The 22,057-nt window shown below is 33.7% G+C and overlaps 1 protein-coding gene across 7 annotated transcripts in view; it reads left to right on the top strand.

Annotated features, from left to right (window-relative positions):
- Positions 1-22,057, top strand: part of LOC105256781 (RNA polymerase II degradation factor 1) — a 59,858-nt gene that overhangs the window by 33,957 nt on the left and 3,844 nt on the right. For 4 of the 7 annotated variants that reach the window (XM_025412433.1, XM_025412432.1, XM_025412434.1 and 1 more), the window contains 7 exons: positions 4,604-4,899; positions 11,349-11,486; positions 16,622-16,689; positions 16,924-17,213; positions 18,947-19,254; positions 20,486-21,096; positions 21,252-21,793. In XM_025412433.1, the coding sequence (XP_025268218.1) occupies positions 4,604-4,899; positions 11,349-11,486; positions 16,622-16,689; positions 16,924-17,213; positions 18,947-19,254; positions 20,486-21,096; positions 21,252-21,793 (2,253 nt within the window). Of the gene's footprint in view, positions 1-531; positions 2,510-4,603; positions 4,900-11,348; positions 11,487-16,621; positions 16,690-16,923; positions 17,214-18,946; positions 19,255-20,485; positions 21,097-21,251; positions 21,794-22,057 lie in introns of those variants that run through there. The other 3 variants (XM_011267005.3, XM_011267006.2, XM_011267002.3) reach the window with 3 other exon arrangements.

Here is a 22,057-nt window from a genome sequence, read left to right as displayed (position 1 = left end):
GTTTAAAAAGGATTATTTATTTATTCGAAAGATACGATTTCTCTGCGAGACGAAGATTCGAAGACAGGAACGATAAATACGAAAATTCGTCGTGGACGTGAGTTCATGCGTCCTCTCCGGATCTAACGATCGGTGATCGAGAGAGATCCGACGACGAGCAGCTTGATATTCGTCGGATGCGCGTCGCCGAGCCCGGCCGCGTATGAGCGCGGAATAAATTATCCCCGTGAGGTCTGTTTCTTCTGCATCTTTCTCTCTCTCTCTCTCTCTCTCTCTCTCTCTCTCTCTCTTTCCCCTTGACGTCGCTCGCCCTCTCCCTCTCGCGATTCAACTCTCTCACTCGATTGCCCTGGCTATTGCTCTTCGTGGCCGTTTGTTCATCCCTCTCCGCTCGTCGTCTTGCCCTCCCCCCCCCCCGTCAAGGCGTCTATAATGACTCCTCGTGGTGGGACGATACCGGAAGTGAAGTCAGAACGGCGGAACCAGACGTTCACTCAATGGAAAGTTTGAGCTCCACCGGCAAGCGTGGCAGCTCTCTAAAAGAGGTGGCCATACACGCTCGCACGCGTCGCTCGTTCCAGCACGAAGGAAGGAAAATCCGCTTCCTTCGACATTCGCGTGAACGCGAGTCACGCGCGAACAGCTTGGAACAGCGGGGAAAAATCTGTGCACGTCGATAGCGCGATCCTTGAAGGAACCGAGATGATTGAAAGTGTGAACGTTTCGAGAAAGATTGATTGAGTACCCGATAAAAGCTCTAGGTGTTAATATTCGGTCGGATATCCAGTGCGCGAAAGGAGGAACAGAAGGAGAAAAGTAATCCGAGGTTTTCAGGAGCAATAACGTGAACTGATTAAAGATTGAACTAGAGGAGATAGATATGGACTCTGATTTAATTTTGTGTTGCATGGACTGATAAGCTTTTATCAAGATTGATGAATAGGAATCTAAGAGATTAAACGCTCGCGGATTTGACTCGAAGATAGAATAAGTGAACGTTAATCGGAAATTTTGAATGAAATTCAAGCAGATTTAATCAAACGATAGACTCGAGATGGATGATAGATTAATCCGAAAGTAAAAAGGAGGAACACACGCAGGCGAGTTAATGAATAACAAAAAAAAAAGCACGAGAAACATTTATTCGGAGTTGCATTAACGTCACAAATAAAGTACGTTTTATTGTGAAGCACCGGAAGTCTCGCGGAGCAGCAAATAACATCGTCGAGTAATCAAGGCAGCGGTTGAATAAATTGGATCATACTGGATATTACAAGAACCGACGAGAGAGAAAGAGAAAGAGAAGGAAAAAGAATGCTCGAGGAAGCTTGCCATTAAACTATGACAAAGAAAAAGTTTTCTACCCGCGAAGAAGAAAGGGGACGATAAATTTGCAAGAGACATTGTACATTAACTTCCATTTCAGAAACAGTGCGTGGAAATTTAAAAAACGCCAACGCATTTGTGATGAATTATTTGGAATTCCATCTGGAAAATCGAGGAAAATGATCGGCGCGGAAATTGTTCCCGCCAAAATAAATGCATTGAAAATTTTTAGGTTCGTGCGCGCGACCTTCCCCGCGAAATGAAACCCGAGGAAAGTTATTTCGCACAGTCGACTTGAAATGCGTTTTCTTTTCGTGTGCAACTGCACGAAAAATAAGCGAGTTTTCGCCGTTGCAAACAATAAGTATTTTCGCGTGAAAGTGACAAGATGATGACAGTCTTTGAGAAAAAAAGATCTGTGTGATTTTCGTGGGTGAGACAAAGGGTTTGTCTGTGAAACGGAAGTCCATCGCAAAGAATGCTAATTAACCCAATTCCTCTCTTGGAGGACTTGCGTTACAAAACCGCATACATTTTAATTCATTGTATTATCGGTCTGTGTTTCCTTAATTAAAGTGTTATATTGTTTTATGCATCAATCATGAAAGAGATGAGTGAAATCGAAAACTTAAATTAATTGCATACTTTAATGAGAAAAAAGAGACTTTTCCCATGCAAGAAATTGACGAAACTATTGTGAAATGTACCGTGCAAATTAATGAGCTTTGTAATTTTACAAAGTGCTCGTCGTGTCTAACGCAGCAGTTGCAGTCTGTCATTATCGACCTCTTCCTCGTGTAAAATGAGAAATTTGCTGACGAGCGGCAAAGGACACTTCATTCGAATCACATCTTGGGTGGTCCTCAATCAAGCTTCTGTCATCATCTGTACATCTTTTTCGTGATCGATATATTATATTTCCCGACGATTCGAGACTTTAGATCGTAGACGGGTGATTATAGTAATCAATGGGCGCGAGAAACTCATAAAAAAGTATTATTCGAAGAAACACGAATTGAAAGAACTCCGCGCTTGTCGTTAGCTTCGTTCGAGGGTGAAAACAAGGGACTCGAAGTGCATTCGTGAAAGTATTCGTCAGAGATGGTCAGCCAACACGCGATGGCCACCACCGTCCGCAAAGTTAAGCAGGAGAATCGTCTTAGGCGGCAGAATCAGAGTCAAGGTACATAAATGCATAAGCGGTGGTTAATGAACAACAGACATTCGTGAGACATATCTATGCATAATATAATTTACGCTCAATAAAAAAAACATATTTAAAATGCAGAGTATTTAAATAATTATTTGAGTGAAAAAATAATAGATTTATTTAAATAAAATATTGAAATAATTATATTTTTCGTAAGAATGTGATAGGAAAATACAAATATTATATAAGAAATATTAAAAATGCAATAATTAAAATTATTTATTAAAATAATAGATTTTTTTAAAAATAAAGACAGATAGAAAGAGAGGGAAATTTATATATAAATATTAAATATTTATATATATAAATTATATATAAAAATTTCTCTACATATAAAAATTTATACATATAGAATTTATATTAAAATATCTTAAGGTGAAACTTGTGTGTATTAATTATTATTTCTCTTCTTTTATTTAAAATTTTATTTAAAATGTTACATATAATAAAAATATTTAGAAAATAATAATTAATAATTAAAAAATAATTGGAAAATAAAAATGCGTTTTCTCGGCACTTATTTAATTCCAATTTACATTAAAAATTACATAAAATTAAATAAAAATCAATTAATATAATTTAATAAAATATGTAAAAGCCGATTTAATGGACATAAACTGTAAGAAAAGAAAGGAAATAAAATAAATACGAATTTAGAAAAAAATATTTCTTCAAAAATTGTACTGCTTATATAATGTGATAAAATATTATTTTAATTGATTATTGAAATCTCTAATAAAAAAAACAAATTTGAAACATTTATTTCTGATTCATAAAATAAATCTCAAAATAAAATTTTAATTAACATATATATAAATATACATATAAATGATTATTTTATTAAATATAATCATTTATACTCCAGTATAAAAAAATAACTCGCGTAAATATTTTCATTTTCTATTTTAAATATTATTTTGTCAACTTTTGTTTTTTAGATCTTCTTGCCTCGACGATAGAAAGCCTTCATCATGATCTAGTTATGTAGAAACGCGTATGCTTGCATCTTCTGCAATTAACATAATTAGAATGTTGTAAGAATATAATATGCCGTTAATGTAACGTAATGTAAATATATACGTATGTAAATAACTATATTATGAGCTTACTCTCTAATTGCATCGAAAATATTATAATATTCTCTTTGATACGTAATGTATATCTTTAATACGTAAATTAAAGGGAAAAAGCGAGCAGCATCTTTATAAGCAAAGATCTTAATTAACGCGCAATAATTGTACGCTGTGTAGCGAAGTTTATTATTTAAACATTTTAGGCAAATTAATAATTTATCATCTAAATGGCTAGCTTGCGTAAATATTATTGCGTAGAATTTTCATCGTTCTTAAAGAAGAATGTTACTTGTGTATTTCCTCTCTAAGGATATAAAATATTCTTGACGTAGTTTTCAGTGCACCCATGTATAATACATAGCAATTTCCTAAGTATTTCCTTTGAATAAATTGTTTAATACATTCATGTCAAGTTAAGGTGTTGAATATATGAAAATTTATTTCACCAGTTTGCCGATTTCATTTCGTATTCAAAAATGATGTAACGAAAATAATGTAAAAAACATTTAAAAAGAATAAACTATAATTATTACTCTATAAAAAAATTTTATTAAAGAACAATTAATAATTAAGTCCTCTGTATATATAAAATATAAATTAAAAGGTAAAAAAAGACATAGAGAACTAAAGTGAAATGTCAAGAAATAAAAATTTATCGAGCATCAATATATATTCATATCGCAAATACTATATAATACAAAAAGGAATGAGAAAAAAAATATGAAATAAGATGTGATATACATATAATTGTTTATAACGTTATAAACAATTATATGTATCACATCTTATTTCATATTTCTTTTCTGATTCCTTTTTATATTATATAGTATTTGCGATATGAATATATATTGATGCTCGATAACTTTTTATTCCTTGACATTTCCCTTTAGTTCTCTATGTCTTTTTTTACCTTTTTATTTTATTAAAGAGTTAAATATAAAATTTTGTAATAAATTAATAGATATTCTTAAATCGTGCATTTTTTTTGTTACAGATGAAGAGGGACCTTACAAGCCAGTGCCACCGCCGAAGCCGGTGTCGAACAATCAGAAGAACAATCAGGACGGTCAGCAGGACGAACAACGGGAACAGACGGTAGTCGAGCGTTCGTCGTTGCGAACGACTTCCGGTCCGGAAAGGACCAGCGTCGTGGAGAACGGGCAGGTTCGAAGCGCGGCCGGGCAGCCCTTCGCGCCGGAATACAGAATGCCACCTTTGTACGGGGAGGAGCAGAGTTCGGGTCAGACTCAACAGGCGGCCAGTTTGCAGACTCACAGTAGCAAGTTTCCGGTAAGTGTGATAATGAGCGGCAGGATGATATAAATTTTATCAATTACTTCTTCTCGTTAGAATGCCCTTTCAAAGAACTCTGACTCTATAAAAAGTTATCAGATTTTCTTCATGATTTATAATATTAATTATATTTTGTCCAATTTTTTTGATAATGATTAAAGTAAAATACATTCGACAGAAATGTATATTATATTTATATATTTTGATTATACTTTGTTCTCTATTTTTTGTATATGCATGACAGATGTAGCATTTCAATCTATTTAATATGAAAATGATATTAGAAAATAACTATGTATTTTCGACGTAAATAAAATGTAACTGGACACATAAAACATCTAATCAAGATTATTATAGACATTAAAGGTTATATAATGTCATTTATTGGCATTATCAGTATCTTTTTTTAGTTCGATAAATTTACGATGTAATAATATAGAGTGTTGGTTTTCTTCCATACGTCATTTTCTCCTTTTAACGAGATAACCCTACGGTTTAAGAATTAATGATGAAGTTGAATAAATAACATATAAAAGCAATAAAGCTCTTAATAACGATGTTAGAAGTTATCGATTGAAGCTATAATAATTTAATCAGTTCAATTTTGCGAATTATGAATTATAAATGCTTACATTGGCTATTGCGTTATAATTTTCTTTAATTATGAAGACTTTGTAAATTATATCTATATATTACGGACTTTTTATAGAGTCAGATTTTTTATAAAACGACTTAAAATTTTTTTAGATTAATTTTTTTTTAAATTGTTTCATAAAAAGTCTAGGATTTTTATAAGAAGGAATTTACAAAAAGCATACGATATATATGTAGCATCAAGATTCATATTAAAATCACACTAGTTAGAATCACTAGTTTGTCCGTAGAAGATTCTTTGCTAAGCTTTCCAAGCAAGAACTTACTACAGCGCACCTTTACTGGACGAACAGGTCAGTAATTATCCGAGTACGAGAGCGCGCAACACCTTGTTCGCTTCATGTCGTCCCGTATGTACCAGGAACAATGAGACAAAAAAAAATAATGACACGCCGTGGCGCATAATGCAGCCAGCGATGGCTCTAAATCTCTTCTCGTCCCGAGCAAATTTCCATTTTTGAAAAATGTTCTTTTTAAGTTTCTTATTATATCTGCATTTTAATAACCTTTCTTTCTACTCGCCACAATTTTTTCCAGATAAAACTGTGTCATTGCAAAAATACTTAGCCGTGGATTGAAAAGAAAAAATCTTCTCGAAAATATTACATAAGATATTTAAAATATAAATATTTTTCTGGAATAATATTTTATAATATACTAAAAACATATTATATATTTAAAGTATATTATAATATATTATAATATATTTTTCTTATAGTAATAAAAAGTGATACAAACAATGTAAAAAATATCAATATATATTTTGTCTTTTGGTTTTTAAAGCATTCGTTGATTTTGTGAGACTTGAATTATGTTGTTTCGTGCTCGCTCATAAACGAACTAATTAACAAGCCACCGAACGCATTAATTCTACGGCACACGTGTTCGCAGTTGCTGTACAAAAATGTACGTGTTGAGCAAAAAAGATTTAGATTTAGAAAATCGAAGAGCATCTTCTTTAATTAATTTAGAATTAATTTTAGAATTAATTTAGAATTAAATTTAGAATTAATTTAGAATTAATTTCAGAACTAATTTAATTAACTTATCATTTTAAATTCTTAGTATAATAAAAAATATTAATTATAAAGTGACAGTAATGAGATAAAATGTTAAATAATCATCACAAAATAATTTACTTTTTAAATCAATTAATACTTTTTAAATCAATTAATATCAGTTAATAATTATTTTTTAAATCAGTTTTGATTGAATTTTATTTTATAAAATATTTTATAAAAGAATTTTATTTTATAAAATTTAAATTTTTAATATTGTATAATCATAATATTACACACACACAGGATATTTTGTATATTAAATATTAAAAGATATTGTAACATAATATTTTTTTCAAACTTCTCTTTTAAAAAAGGTTTTGTTTTTTTTTTAATCTGTGAATAAATTATTACAATGAAAGTTACAGATTCTGCGACACTTAATATATGTTTGCAACAGCAAGAATTAGACTTTCTTTTCTTCGAATGTTATTTATAGTTGCGTGCACTTTTGCCCGAACACTCATTAATTATGAAAACTTCAGTAGAGAAAAAAAGAGGGAGAAAGTGATTTTTCGTTGACAATTTTACGCAATTATCGAGACTCAGTTTTAATCGATGACATAACGTGAGTATTTGCAACTCTCTGAAAAAGGAAATTCCACATTTGTGCTTTTTATTTAAGTTAAGTAAAAGAACGAGTAAATAGTTCGAAGCATAATGCTTTATCCGGTATAAAAGACTACATTTTCTAGAATTATACTAACAATAAGTTTCATGAAAACAGTCAAGTCAATTATAGCGTCGTTATAAGAAAACCGCGGAAAATGCTGATAAATCGTTGCGAAAATTTCGCTGACATAAATCATTAAGAATTGTAATGGATTTTCTGCAACTGTGATGTAAATTTATTCTATTTAATATTCTACTTAGTATTTATTTTATATTCGGACGAATATTTACGCTTTTCCTCGATTTAAAAAGAGAAAATTACATTCAACTTCTTTATAAATAATGGATATTAATTGATAGCACTTAAAATCTAACAATAAAATAAGTGAATAATGCAACTAATATTGCAACTTAATTACATTATTTGCATTATTATAATTAAACATATTATATTAATAATAATATTAATTGTATTAATATTATTATAATATTGATTATTTAATTATAATATTAATTATAATACTATTATAATATTATTTTTTATTTAATTTATTAGGTTAGTTAAAAATTACAATTACAATTGTCAATGGGAAAGGATTGACACGATGAGGATTGGCGAAACGAGTGTAGAGCTAATTGCTCAAATTATTCCAGATTATGTTCCGAGATTAATATTATTACTACTCTTCAAACATTTGAGCTCTCATAAGCTCTTGATTCATTTCGACCATCATGCTATTCCCTTTATTAACGCTTTAATTTATTTTTAATTTCTGCTTTTCTCCATTGTTTATATATCAAGACAATCGCACATCGACTCATTACAGCGATTTATCTCTCGATTTTCGTCATCCGACGTTAGCCAATTGTATTTAATTAGCAGAGCATCATGACGCAATCGCGCAGATAAGCGAACGGTGCTCGTTGATCTTCCGTGTTCGACGTTAGGAATTAGTCCTCGGAGAAATCTTCGGTAACAGTTCGTTGTACGCTGGTTACGCTCTTGGGAAGATTCTCAGAGGTTCTTCACCAAGACAAAGGGGGCATCATACGCGCGTACCGTTGGCCGGAAGTCGGGAAGGGGGCCTTCGCGCTCCGCGATAGTCGTTTAGATACACACACCGTATTTCTCCGCAGGTGAGAATAATAAATCGGGACAATCAACATCTTGGCCTTTGGTCCTTGACGCGTTCAGCCGATGCCTTTTATCGTCAATTTTTCACGCGGCCGGTGGTCGCGTGACGTCACACATCGTACGCATGCATGCTATTCGCATATAGCTGGGTGACACACGCGCTCGCTCTCGATCGGAGAGCAAAATTATTAAAGCGACACGGCCCATCACGCTGATTGCTCAGAAACGAATATCCGACCGCGAATCAACGTTAATTAACCCTTTTCTCTTGAACGTTGTCATGCGCGATCGATCGTCATATAGCGTTTTAATTATCGCGTGACACGAAAGGCTGGACTCTCCGCGGATTAATTCTCCTTTGACAGCGAAAGAGTGATTACAACCCCTCATTTTACATTTGGACTACATTGCCTCTTGCTTTTTAACGAGAATTCAATTGAAACGCGAAGAATGCTATCTAATGAATCGATGGAATGAAATAATTATATACGCGCGTGCTTCTCTGTATCTGAGGTAGATGAGCTTAGATAAAATTTCTATATAATCTATCTCCATCCATCGAAATTTATATTAAAGTGAAAGGGTAAAATTATCCTGATTAAAAAGGAATTTTTATCATTATATATAATATTATGGGAAAAATTTCTTTATGTCTTTTTTTAATTATAACTTGAAAATTATTATTTTAAAAAATCGATATTTTAATTCTTAAAGATATCAATTTTATTTTAAGAAAAATATCCTCCTTTCCTTTAAAATTGATGCGTGCCGCAATAAATTATTTCCCCCCCGCATTCAACATTATTGCTACTAAAGAAATCACCCGTACTTAAGAGACTACCTTTTATCAATGTCCCCTAAGTATGAGACATAACAGCTGTAGTTAGGAGAGAATCCAATATCAGCATGGACAGTCTGTTCGGGGCTGTTTCTATCGCATCCTATTATTCCCGGAAGGGGATGAATCGATCGGTATTTTTATTCGCGAGCTTACGCCCCATTGCACCGCGTAATACGCGTTCTCGTGACGTCATTCCTTTATTAGCACGCTTTATTTCTTCCGCAAAACATTCTTTCTTTCTCTCTCTCTCCCTCTTTCTTCCTCTTTATCTCGCTAAACTTTTTTATAATTCAGCTTTATGACGCAATATATATCGCCATGCATGTGTGCGCGTTTGTGTGCGATGTATTACATTTTGTCTGCGCGTAGCCACTCCACCGATATAAATATCAAGTCTTTCTCGCAATAATTTGATTATTTGCAGCAAAAAAAGCAAGCAAAGAAAACAATGTACATTTGCTATAAGAAGAATTACACATTGTGTTATATACTTCCAAGTTTTCTGACAAAAAATCTCTCTCTTTCTCTCTTTGATTTATATTTCCACTGAATAATTAACATTAAATATTATCGCTTTTTTGTTCTTTAATATTATATAAATAAAGTAGGAAATTATATTTAGCAGTAAATTATACATTATTTTAATTTTTCGTACATATAAGTCCGTCTACTTGCTTGCTTTCGCCGCCAAATTAGTGGTGGCTAAAGTTAACTCGCGGCGTGTTGTTTTTACTATCGAGCATAAATTGCGATCAAGAATAAATTCTATTACATATGTAGAGAATTCATAACCTGATGCACAAGGGAAAATTCAATAAAATAATTAAAAATAAATACGCCAAAAATGTAAATATTGGTCGCTCGAGAGAAGTAAATAAATATTAACATTCAGGATATGTGGAGTTCTATGATTTTTTTCTAGTTTTCCATCGATCTGATCAAACATTTAAAAAATTTTGAAAATCATGAAAGTCGAAATACCACGCGTGGATTTATTTCTGGTACAAGATTGATGATAAAAAGAATTGTTTTCGCGCACTAAGATGCGATACCGATTCAACTGGTGAGGAATCGAGTCTCGGGGAAATCATCTCCGTACGAACTCCATGCAGCTCCGAGTATAGTTATATCCGCAAACGTGATTATGTTGCTTGTGCCTGCCTGCTTATACCTACGTGCATTCATTTTCCGCGACGGTAGCTCGTTTCATCACGCTTGCTTTCTTCTTCGGAGCGTGATGCTTAGGAGTTGCGGCCGATGTTGCAGCCAGTTTAGTTCAGTGACACCTACTCCATGCGGCGTGTTATTACGCGCACGCAACGAACGCACGTCGGCCGTTGCCGAGGCGAGCCCGGTTCTATGCACGCACTTTGCGTATCATCGTGCCGTGCGTGCGAACTCGCATCGACATGGATGCCTCACCTGGCTTGGACGTGTAGCCGGGAAAAGCTTCACGGAAAATCTCTCGGCGAGATGACCGTCTCTCTCTCTCTCTCTCTCTCTGTCTCTGTCTCTGCCCCTCTCTCTCTCTTTCTGTGGGCTACTATACATACATCATCCGTTTGTTTTTGCTCTGTTTACCTAGGTGCTTTCAACGAGCACGCTTTGTTGCGCGCACAAGCTAAGAAAGGAAGTTTATTTGTAGATTAATTTGCTCCATAATGCATCGATTATTTCCGTAAAAACGATTTTCAAAAATTGCAGAATAGAAAATTAGAAACGAAAGAAGAATTAAGAATTTTGCGCATGAATAATAATGTATAAATAATAAAGATAAACAATATGGTGTATTAATTATTAATAATATTATATAATAATTTGTTCTAATATTAGACTAAATTATCTCTCTTAAATAAAGAAATAATTTTACTTGAAAAAATAAATTAAAGCATTAAAAAAATTATAAATTAAGAAACGTAAATTAACGTGCAAAAAATTTGTGGGACAATTAATGCGTATAATATATTAATATATAAATTATAATATAATTTATGTTAATTATTTTATTTTAATTGACCATTTGATGATCATCACTGAATAAATAAATATTTATAAGAAAAGTTTCAAGTGATTCTTAAATAATATAATCGAGAAAAAAGGAGATTATTTTAAGTAAATAATAGCCATTGTTTTTCTCTGATCGTAGATAGAACGTGAATTGGTTTTGTCATCGGGAGACAAAAATTCCAAGATCCCTATTCTTCACGAATACAAACAGAGGACCGCTGGAAGAGTCGCCATCGCGCCGGATGCGCCGATTAAGCAACAGGCTTGGGTTCAAGAGGTGAGTTTCTGTCTGATCTTCCTTGATAAATTTATAAGAAGGGAGAGGGAAGAGATATGAATAAATCACATCAACTTCCTCGCATTTTTTTCCAGACAATAGTTGTTAACATAAAGAAAATTGCGAAAATTTCCTTTTCTCTTACATAATATCTATACTCGTTCTTTAATGCATAAGCAATAAATATCTTTCGATAGTAAAATAATCAAGATTTAAAAGATCCAAAGGATTAATAGACGTCGCGTCATCAAAGAGTACATTTCATCGATGTTGAATCTCGTATCATTTATTGCCTGTGTTACACTTCCGTCGGTAGCCAGAATGACGAATTTTCCGTCCCACTTTGACAATTGCTCCATTGTCATAGGACGATTGTTACGAAATCCCGCGATTAATCAAGCGTCATGTGTACGCTGCATTATTTACACGTGCCACCCACGTATCCCGCTCTCAATGGGCGTTGGTAACGCATTCTTTTTTCCGAGTATTGATACCTGAAAAGATGGGTGTGGAAATTGATGCTCGATTGAAAGGTGATACATATGCTCTTTTATTCAATTTTTGAATGATTGATATAGATGATTGATTCCTATGATCACCCTTTCCCGATGTTCTCTCTCCTCTTTCATATTTTTACGTCATAATTTCTTAATACTTTTAGCTTTTAATGTTTCGATATTTTTGTAATTTATTTTAATGTTATTTATTTATTTGCAAAATAATTTTCAGTTAGCATCAGCGAAATATATTGTACACAATGTGATAACAAGTTAATTCGTTTAATTAAGAAGAGAGCCACATTTTTAATTAAAATATTTTCAAGTTAAAGACCGTTATTAATTAGGAACAATTTGTCTGTTGATTATATTGCTGGATATTACATCGTGCACTCTCTAAATTAAAATCGCTTTGACGACGTATTATGAGAAATAGGAGAGGTTGTATACGTGCAATCGCTATATACGATATTGACGTATTTGCATGCGTCACAAAAGCAAGATCTTAACTGTTAATATACTCTAAGTACACTACGAATCAGCCTATATCGTGTTTACGAAATTGCGCGTAGGATGAAGTGTGCAGTTGCCTGTCCTCGCATAGCCCATTGGCCATTCCATTGATCCTGCGATCAATGCAATCGTTTACGAAATGCTCCAGGCGATTAGTTGTGAAACTACGATATAGCTTGCGTTATTACGTGTGTATGCAATAAATATACCCTCGCTCGATATTGTTTGCGCTCACCATGTAATTGATTAGTCGTCTTTGTTGCAAAATTTCCCTAAGCTCTTCTCAGTGTGAAAAAATCTCTTGTTTTCTTGTTCCGAAGCTTTATACATCCCTACATATGTGTGGGTGTATATGCCCGCATGACAGCAAATTTCGCGTTACAGCAATTTCACTTTTTTGCGATTCTCTCTCTTTTTTCGCAAGAGATATTCTAGAAATTTTTTTTATCAAGATAATTTACATATATATCAACGTGATCTCTAATATAAAAATAATGATTGAATTGATTAATATTTTAATAAAAATCTTGAAATCTTTGAAAAAGTTAAAATCTTTAATATTTTTGTTTCACACGCAAAAGAAATATCCCATAAATATTTAAAGGTAAATTCCTCTGATGTTCATGAAAATACATGAACTTTTTATTAGATCTGGGTAAAAAGAAGATTATTCAAACATTTTATGCGTTGCATTGTGTATAATACTAAAATAATATATCTGACGTATTTTTTGAAATATAATTCCTGAAAGATAAGATTAAGCAAGTATTATTATGTGAATACAAAATGTTACTTACACGCATAATTCTTGCACAGGTGCGAAAGAAAAATCCAATTCTGCTGAAAACGTGAAAATATTATTATATAATTTCCAAACATATGAACTTCTTATTAGATCTGGGATCTTGGGATCTGGGAAAAAGAAGATTATTTTATCAAATATTTGCATCATATTTTGTGTAATAATATATGTAACATATTTTTAAAATATAATTCTTGGCAAGATAAGATGCAAGTATTCTCATATGAATAAAAAGATATTACTTATTCTCAAAAAGAATTCTTAAGGTTTCCCATACAATTTTTTCCCATTTTGACATCATTATAATAACAAAAGTTCTACAATAGTTATCAGAGTTCCTGAAATCCTAGTCTTCATAATGTTGCTAAATTATATATTAATGAAAATATCAAGATCTGCCATATGTCGACTAATGTCTGTAATCCATCGTAACTCATGTTTTCGTTCTTACAGTATTATTATGGCGAATATTGCTGTCATACTTGTTGAAGACGGGAAAGGAGTTTCCGAATTGCCGTAATTTGCTACAAATATCGCGCAAATGTGTAGAAGAAATCTTTTTGCTATTTCGTACATGGCCTATGAGCTCGATACGCTCGGGCGTGCAGAATAGCCAACTTTCGTTGCCTTTCGAATTATTTGAAGTTGCTTTACATAATACATATCATCGTGCGAAACGACACTTAATCAACGTCGCACGTGATTATAGTGTTGGCATAGAAGAAGAGACGGTTTTACGCAGCTCGTAAACCCATTTCCAACGCTCTCAGAGTCTCTGGATGCTTTGCTAACTTCGAGCACTCCATAAGCAAATTTTTTTCCTACTTTCGTGAAAGTCAATGCTGCAGCTTTCAGCATTATTTTCTCTTTTTAACATCATATGGCTGTCTGTCTCGAAACTACAGGTTTGCTGTGGAAGTTTCTCCGACGTGTGAAAATGCGACAAATTGAAGAGTTTGAGGAGGGCGCGTGAAAAATGCAAAATATTATACAGTTTTTATATTTTATCTTCCACATTTTACCTTAACTTTCAAAAAACTCTTTCGAGTTACATTTCTATGAATGTGTCTTATATAATGTTTCAAAAGATGCAAAGAGAGAGTTTAAGTTTCTAAAAATACTATCTTTTGTAACAATATATAAAGGACGAAGAGAGGGATAATAGACAATCCATATTTCTCAGTTTTGACTATAAAACCGTTTTCATTATCATATAATATATTAATACAAGCTCACATTATTATATCAGATATTAAAACATATCTATTGCATTAATATTAATTAACGTTTGATTGGTCGTTTATTTTTTTTTTATTTTTTTTATTATTTTTAATTTTTTTAATCTATTTTAATTTTTTTAAGTTTGGATGTAGAAGCATTCTCTCGAATCGGACAATTCTATGATTTTTCCAAGCGTAGCGCCGCCGGGTACGAAACTCAACTTTTGTTTCTCGTACTACTCGTCCCGGTATCAGCGTAGCCATAAGTCAGAGAGGCTTTCCCGTATGCGAGATGCGTGTCCGCTGGGCCCCATACACGAGCCGTTGTTATTCCAGGCGCATCTCTTCCCGAGAACGTAGGATTCAGTTGCGTTAACTTTGAAATTCCCAGTTGAAGCTTCGGCTGTTAACTGTCTGGACGGCAATTCTCTTCTTCGAGTTTGTTAGGACGGTAACATATTGTATTTGACGAACCGAATTAAATTATTTCCCATAAACGTGTCGTAAAGTTTTTATAATTTCGCACACCAGGAATGTGTATCATTTATCCAATGATTATTTTAGAAAATATTTCTAATATTTTTATATACGATAACTGATTATAAAATGAATTTCTCAGTTTTACCATAAATCTTTCTCCTGTCTCTTACAATTAATGTCATGTTATATTCTGAGAAATTTAAGCTAAATGTATAATGCTTTAATTTTACGTCTATTTTACTTTCTCGATTTTGTGTTAAAAATGATCTATTTTCTTGCAAGAAAATAAAGATTGCATTATTTTACTTTATAGTTTATATCCTTTGCTTACTAAATAAATATACCTCTTATGAGACTTTTTTCTCCTTCTCTTTCCTTTTTATAAAATAGTTTAAATAGATTTTGTGAATAAAATGATCGTAATAATTAAATGAAAATATATTCAGTCTATTTTCACTCTTTACTTCAATCAATGGTATATTTTCGCAGAACGCTCAGCCCTTAATTCTCCTCTCGTCATAAAAGCGTGCGGTTTACTGAAGTATTATCCGTTCGACGTTCTCTTTGAGAAAAGATAGATTTCGCAAATCGTTCCAACGATTTCGTTTGAACTACAAATCTCTTTTATGTGCATAACGTAGCGGTTAAATTCTTGTTTGTCCGTGAAATTACGTATCTGCGGAGGTTTGACTTCGTATAATTTCCCGCCAAAGTTGGACCAGAACTATAAACATTAAAATCGCGAGGGTTTATTTCTGAGGTCTCTCCGGTTTTATTAAACGATTCTCGACACGAAGATACGTTTTGGGGACAAACTTTCGATGAGTTCCGCTCGTTGAAAGTTAAACGACTTTGGGATTTTGGATTACTCGTGTCATAAATGCACGTCACTTCGAAGCCATGAATTGTTTGTCAAATCATCTCTCAAGAATCATGCGCGGAATTACTAGAGAGAATCATTTTTGAACTGTAGTTAAAAATTGCTATAAAATAAACGTTTAATTATGACTCGTAGCATTTGCTTTCAAATTAATATTTCATATTAATTTGACATTTTATCTTAATATTTATAGCATCTGTCTTTTGGACCTTAAAATCAGGATTTATGCTCGAGTAATAAATTGTCCAAAAATTTTATCCGTGTATCCAGCTACTTTCTGATGCGTAAACCACCTTAATCTAGCGCAAATGCGTGTGGAATAAAGTTCGTAATTATATGAACGTACGCGTGTCGGCAAATTAACGTACGCTCACGAGTGGCGAATAATTTAATTAATGTATCAGCTCGTTAACAACGGACGGGCAACTTATTTAACTTTAATTGGATTTCATCTCCTTGCCGTTTAGATCGTTTCTAATCAGAAGGGAAGTTTTCTCGATAAGCTTGGTAAGCGCTGCTTCGCGAAACGCTACGCTGTAACATTCTTGTTGTCGCTGCCGATGCACAATTACGCTTTCCTCGTTTAGACGACTTAATTAGACGCGTCTAATGAAACCGCAGTTTGCAAAGTTAACGGATTTATGTTAGACATTGCGCACGCTTCATGTTTTACGCGATATACAGGATATTTTATTAATACCGACGTGTGCCGATCATTAACGACGTGTGCTCATTTTTTGCAGGGAACTCAAATGCAGGAAGTGAGACAGGACGGTCAAGCGAGAAGCCATCAATCGTCGGACACCTACTCGTAATTATCCCGTTCATTTCACGCTTGCATGAATTATTTAAATCCTTTTCTGAGAAAATTTATATCTCAGATGCTGATGTTCTATCAATGTTACTTATTGCTGATATAAATAAAACAAAATATATCATTTTCCGAGCGCAATCTAAGTGATTATTATTATTATATTATTATTATCTGTGTCACGTGAAGCCCTCGAGAAGTGGAACTTCCGATTGTAATTAAACCTTCTGTCAGGTCAACATCAGGAGCGGTTCCAAGGACGACGAAGATTGACGAGGAGAAGACAAAGTCGTTGTCCAGGACCTATCACACCATTAAGGACATGATCTCGAGCCGTTTCGGACCGAGTCGTAAGGACGTCGAGCCGGAACCGGAAGCCAGTCTCAATAACGTCACGGAAGAGCTGCGAAAGTCGAGCAGGAGCATCGACGAGGACGAGGCCAGGAAGAAGGAGGGAATCTACGGGAAGCCTCGCGCGCAGGAATCGTCGGTTAACGTGCAGCAATATTCGAAAAATGCTTACGGTAAGTCGAACACGGCCGAGTAAGACGCCGCGTTAAGTAATTAGGCGTGTTAAGGCGCGATGCTTACCGCAAGGTGCTCGTTAATTAGAGCTCATTAATGTTAATGAATTAATCTGAGGAAAGAGCCTTGCTGAGCGGAACGTTAAATGACGGAATCGCGAGTTTTCTAAATGCAAAGCAGCGAGCAAGTGCATAACGTGTGTGCATAATAACGGCTCTTTCTGCAGTTTCTTTGAAGCACACTAATTTTTTATTCATAAAAAATGCAATTAGAGAGATCATATAAGATCACATAAGTTGTTGTAAGAGAAATATTATTATTCATTGATTGCTTTGTTTATTAAATGGCAATTAACTTATTATATATTATACAAAAATTCCTATGTAATATTACATTGGATATCATTGTTTAAAAATAATTTAAAAATTATGAAATTCGCAACTTATTTTTAATTTATGTAAATTAAAAATTATAGTACGTATTATGTAGTACTATATTTCCAAGAATTTATATAAATTTATAAATAAAGAATTTATATAAGAATTTATATAATTATAATAAAATTTATATAAATTAAAAATAACTTGCGAATTTCAATCATCTTTAAATTATCTTTAAACAATGATATTCAACGTAACATTACCTGCTACAGCTGATGATTGATGTGGAATATATTGTATTGAAATTACAACTCTGATTTTTATTTAATAAGTGAACTTATTTCACACTCATAATTCACAGCTTATCATTTATAGCTTACTTAAAACGTGACACAAGATTTTCTTTGTTTTCACAAACTATTTATTGTGCAAACTTCTAAAATCACAGCCTAAAATCACATTCTAAAATCATGTAATATCGTTGCTATTATTTCACGATTTACTATGCCTTTAATACTCAAACAATATCTCTCTAATCGTTTGCTCGATTTGAAATTATTGATCGATAGGTGAATGTTGAATCCTTACGTTTCGAATGTAAAATTAGTGATTCATAAATTTCCAACTGTTGAATAAAATAATTTAAAAGAGAGAGAGAGAGGGCAGATATATTAATAAGAGATAAAATTATACTTGTAGAATCGATGTGAATATTTTAATATGGATAATATATGAATATGGTTTGGAAAACATTTTTGAAATCAGCCGTACAATTTTAATCTAATTTGTTTAACTATTTCCGCTTTTGATCGTGTTTATAATAAATTTTTCTCTTAATATCTCGAATTTTGTTAAAATTGCACACTTGTGTCTTTACCGTTTCAGCTTTTCCATGAGCTGTCGCAATTTCTATAATCATAATAAATAACTTGTTCATGAAATGTGCGTTTGAAACGTGTAGTTAACTGGAGGAGAAACTTTCCTTTTAATTAACTTTAATAGCGTATTGCATATTCATACATTTTAGCATTCCCGATGGTGTTCAGAATAAGTACGCCTCATGATGCAACATGTTAGTTTTACTTCAATTTCACGGATAATAGAAATATATGTTCAAAGCACTTATACACAGCGTGTACTATATATTTTTAAGAAAAGATTTAAGAAAAAAAAATGACTTACTCATCTCAATTCAATAATAAACTGCAACAAGTTTTGGATATCGTGCAGTTAAAAAAAAATTTTTTTTTTCATGTAGATACCCTACGCATACGACTGGTGCTAGAGTTAATCTTTTTTTCCCGTAATAACATAATGAATAGAAATAATATTGAAACTCTCTCTCGTCTCAGGCCAGTACGGTCACTCGTACGTCTATCAAAGCAACCAGCAAAATGTACCTTTGCCAGGCCAACTACAACCGTCCACGACCATTCAACCGAATTTACCGGGACAGAGTGCTCAACTCCATGTGACCCACCACACTCCACCAGGAGGAGTTCAAACGGTTCATCAAACCCAAGTTTCTGCTTTCGGCCAAACCGCGACAGGTGCGCAGCAGGTGCAAAACGTTACGAGAGAATACGTAGTTCAGGCATCGGGCGGTATGACTGGCCAGCAAATGCATCAGGGAGTCCATCAGAATCCCTCGCAAGGACAGGTACAATTCATATAAGATTCCGATGAAAAATGTTCAGTATAGTTTAACTTTGATAAAAGTTACAAGAGACTGAATAAAGTGAAAATTCGATATTAAAGACCCTCGAGACGGAGAAAGAGCTGATTATTTTATGCTGTTTCTTGGAAAAAAGTATCTGCGTGTGGCAGAAAAGAATTTTTTGAAATTGTGAAATGAAAAAGGGACTCCTTTAAAAATTAAAATTACAGGTTCCCTTCAGCGAATAAAAGTCACATTTTAAGCTGTTGGAATAATAATTTAAATGTAATATTATTTGTTAATTATTATTTTATAAAATTAATTAGATACAGTATATTATTTCTAAAAAGTTAATTCTTTTGAAATATCTTTAAATATCTCTTTTATAAAATTAACCTTTTTTCAAACATTTTTCTTTTAAAAATGCAATATATTCAAGATATTCTTTCTACGTCGCATGAATAATATTATATAAAGAATTATTTTCTTGTTTTTCTCAAAAAATTTAACTTGTAATAAAAGAATTTCTTTTAATAAGAAATTTATGAAAAGAAATTTATTGAAATTGTTTTATGATAAAAAGATTTAATTAAATGAAATATATATCGTAATAAAATACATAAAATACATACGTTTCGTACATAAAATATTGTCGCGTTTTTATGCGGATGCGGATATTCCTCGCGTGCAGGATACAAAGACGCTCTTCAACAGACAGAAAAATAAATGTCTCACAGCTTGTCACATGTTCTCTCATGGTGACATTTCCTTCATATATATTCAAACGATGGAACAACATAGACAATCACCAGCCATCTTTTATACAGAAGCAATTGCACGTGAAACGTTAGATGCAATGTGATATTCGAAATTTAACGTATACGTAATTTAACAATAACATATAACGACAAGTCTATCACAGATTTTAATTTATTAAATAATGATCGTTGTGTGATATTATTAAGCTATGTAATACTATGTTAAATTAGTGAGATGCAATGCAGTACATCATTCATAATGATGCTTTCTTAATATTTTCCGTTGCTTGCACAATGGACAAGCTTCGTAAACTCATTGTAACTCACTTCCTTTACGGAAGCGTTTTTGAAAGATGAATTAAATTCTAAGATGAACTCTAATATATTATCAAACGTACAAGAGATAAACAGGTATTCATCTTAACACGTTTTATTTAACGGTAACTCATTGTTAACGATTCGGTTGGTTGCTTCAGGGGCAAGGCACGCAAAAACCGCATGGTCTGTCGGTGCAGCAACATCAAGTAGGTAACGCGATGCCGCCGACAAGCCAGAGCTTCCAAAGTCCCCAACAGTTGCTCCATCAAAATCAAAATCATCATCAGAGTCCGCGATTCGCGCAGCAGCATGCTCAGAACTTGCATCAGCGTCAACTGATCCAGCAGATGCATCAGCAACAAATGGCCGGGCAGGCGAATTCGCAAACAGCGGGTGCGCGAAATGTGCAGCAGTCGTACTTTGCTAATAGCGTCTCCTATCAACAATACCAGCAGGCCAGGCAGGCCATGTCCAGATCGCAAATCGATCTTCCGAGCACGTCCAGACAGACGCAAGAACTTCGTGTGTCGGGTCAGGAGATGTATTATCATTATGCTCAGGGTAGACCTCGATACGGCGTTCCCCAGGTTTACATGAAGACCGAGAGCATTCAGGAGACAGAGTTTCAGAGGCGAAACTCCGCTAAGGGTATCGAGAAGGCGGCTTCGCAACCACAACTCTGCTATGAGGACGAGCGAAACGTTGAAGCCGTCAAAAATCCCGCGGAGAACATGAAGAACCTCACGGTGGACCCGTTAGACAAGGAGAGGTAAGATTGGGAGATGTATTAGAGAGTTTTTTAGACTAGTTTGCGATTTTGTTTATTTTGTGGCTGAAATCTTTTTTCAATACATGAAGATACAAAAATGAAATAAATATTGTAAGCTATTCTAAAATGTGGATCTGTAAAACACTTTGTTTTAGGTATGAGATCACAGTGGAAGATCGAAATCAAGGTGAAACACCTGGAAGAAACAGCTCGCAAAGGAACGAGGAGTATCGTCCGGAGACCAGTTTTGGTATCCGACGAGATGAAACGCGGGCCTCGAAAAAGGAACAAGAGCAAGGATCGTCGAGTCAAGAGGGAAGTCAAAACGCGGAGGGCAATTCCGTGCAAAAGAGGATCGAGGAGTTGCAGAAAAGAGCGGAGCAAGAGAGTCACTTTAATTCTAAACCCGCCAGCGATGCAGATGGTTTGAGGGTTGGCTTCGCCACGAAAATGATCGGCGAAGCGTCGAAGAGGCTCGAGGGCGGGCAATACTCTGGAAAAGAGACCGCAATGAAATCGGATATCAGGAAAGACGACCTGGAGCAGGGTATTGGTCGATTGAAGATCCAGAATCAAGGCTCGGGCTCGGATTACGACAAGGCCGGTCAGAGTTCCTCGAATGTCGATTCCGGAAGAGGCTCGGCAATTTATTCAAGTGGAAGACGCCCGCCACCCGATGATCAGACTTTGGCACAAGGTATGGATCGCTTTCCTGATTTTTTTTTTAATTTTTCGACTATATTTTTTAACTCATTTTTGATCAACTTTTATACATATTATATTATTATTATATCATTTTTGATCAATTTTTATATATATTATATTATTATTTTTTAAAAAACTTAATGACAGAGAGATCGATAATTATACATTCAATCTAAATTATCTTGATAGTATAATATTGAGTTATTAGAAAGAAAATTTTTCTCCATAGAATATTATTTATATTATATATAATTTT

Source organism: Camponotus floridanus, unplaced genomic scaffold, assembly GCF_003227725.1.
Source record: "Camponotus floridanus strain SB8 unplaced genomic scaffold, Cflo_v7.5 scaffold50, whole genome shotgun sequence".
In the NCBI taxonomy this organism is placed as follows: domain Eukaryota; kingdom Metazoa; phylum Arthropoda; class Insecta; order Hymenoptera; family Formicidae; genus Camponotus; species Camponotus floridanus.
This window is presented reverse-complemented; position numbering and strand designations above follow the sequence as displayed.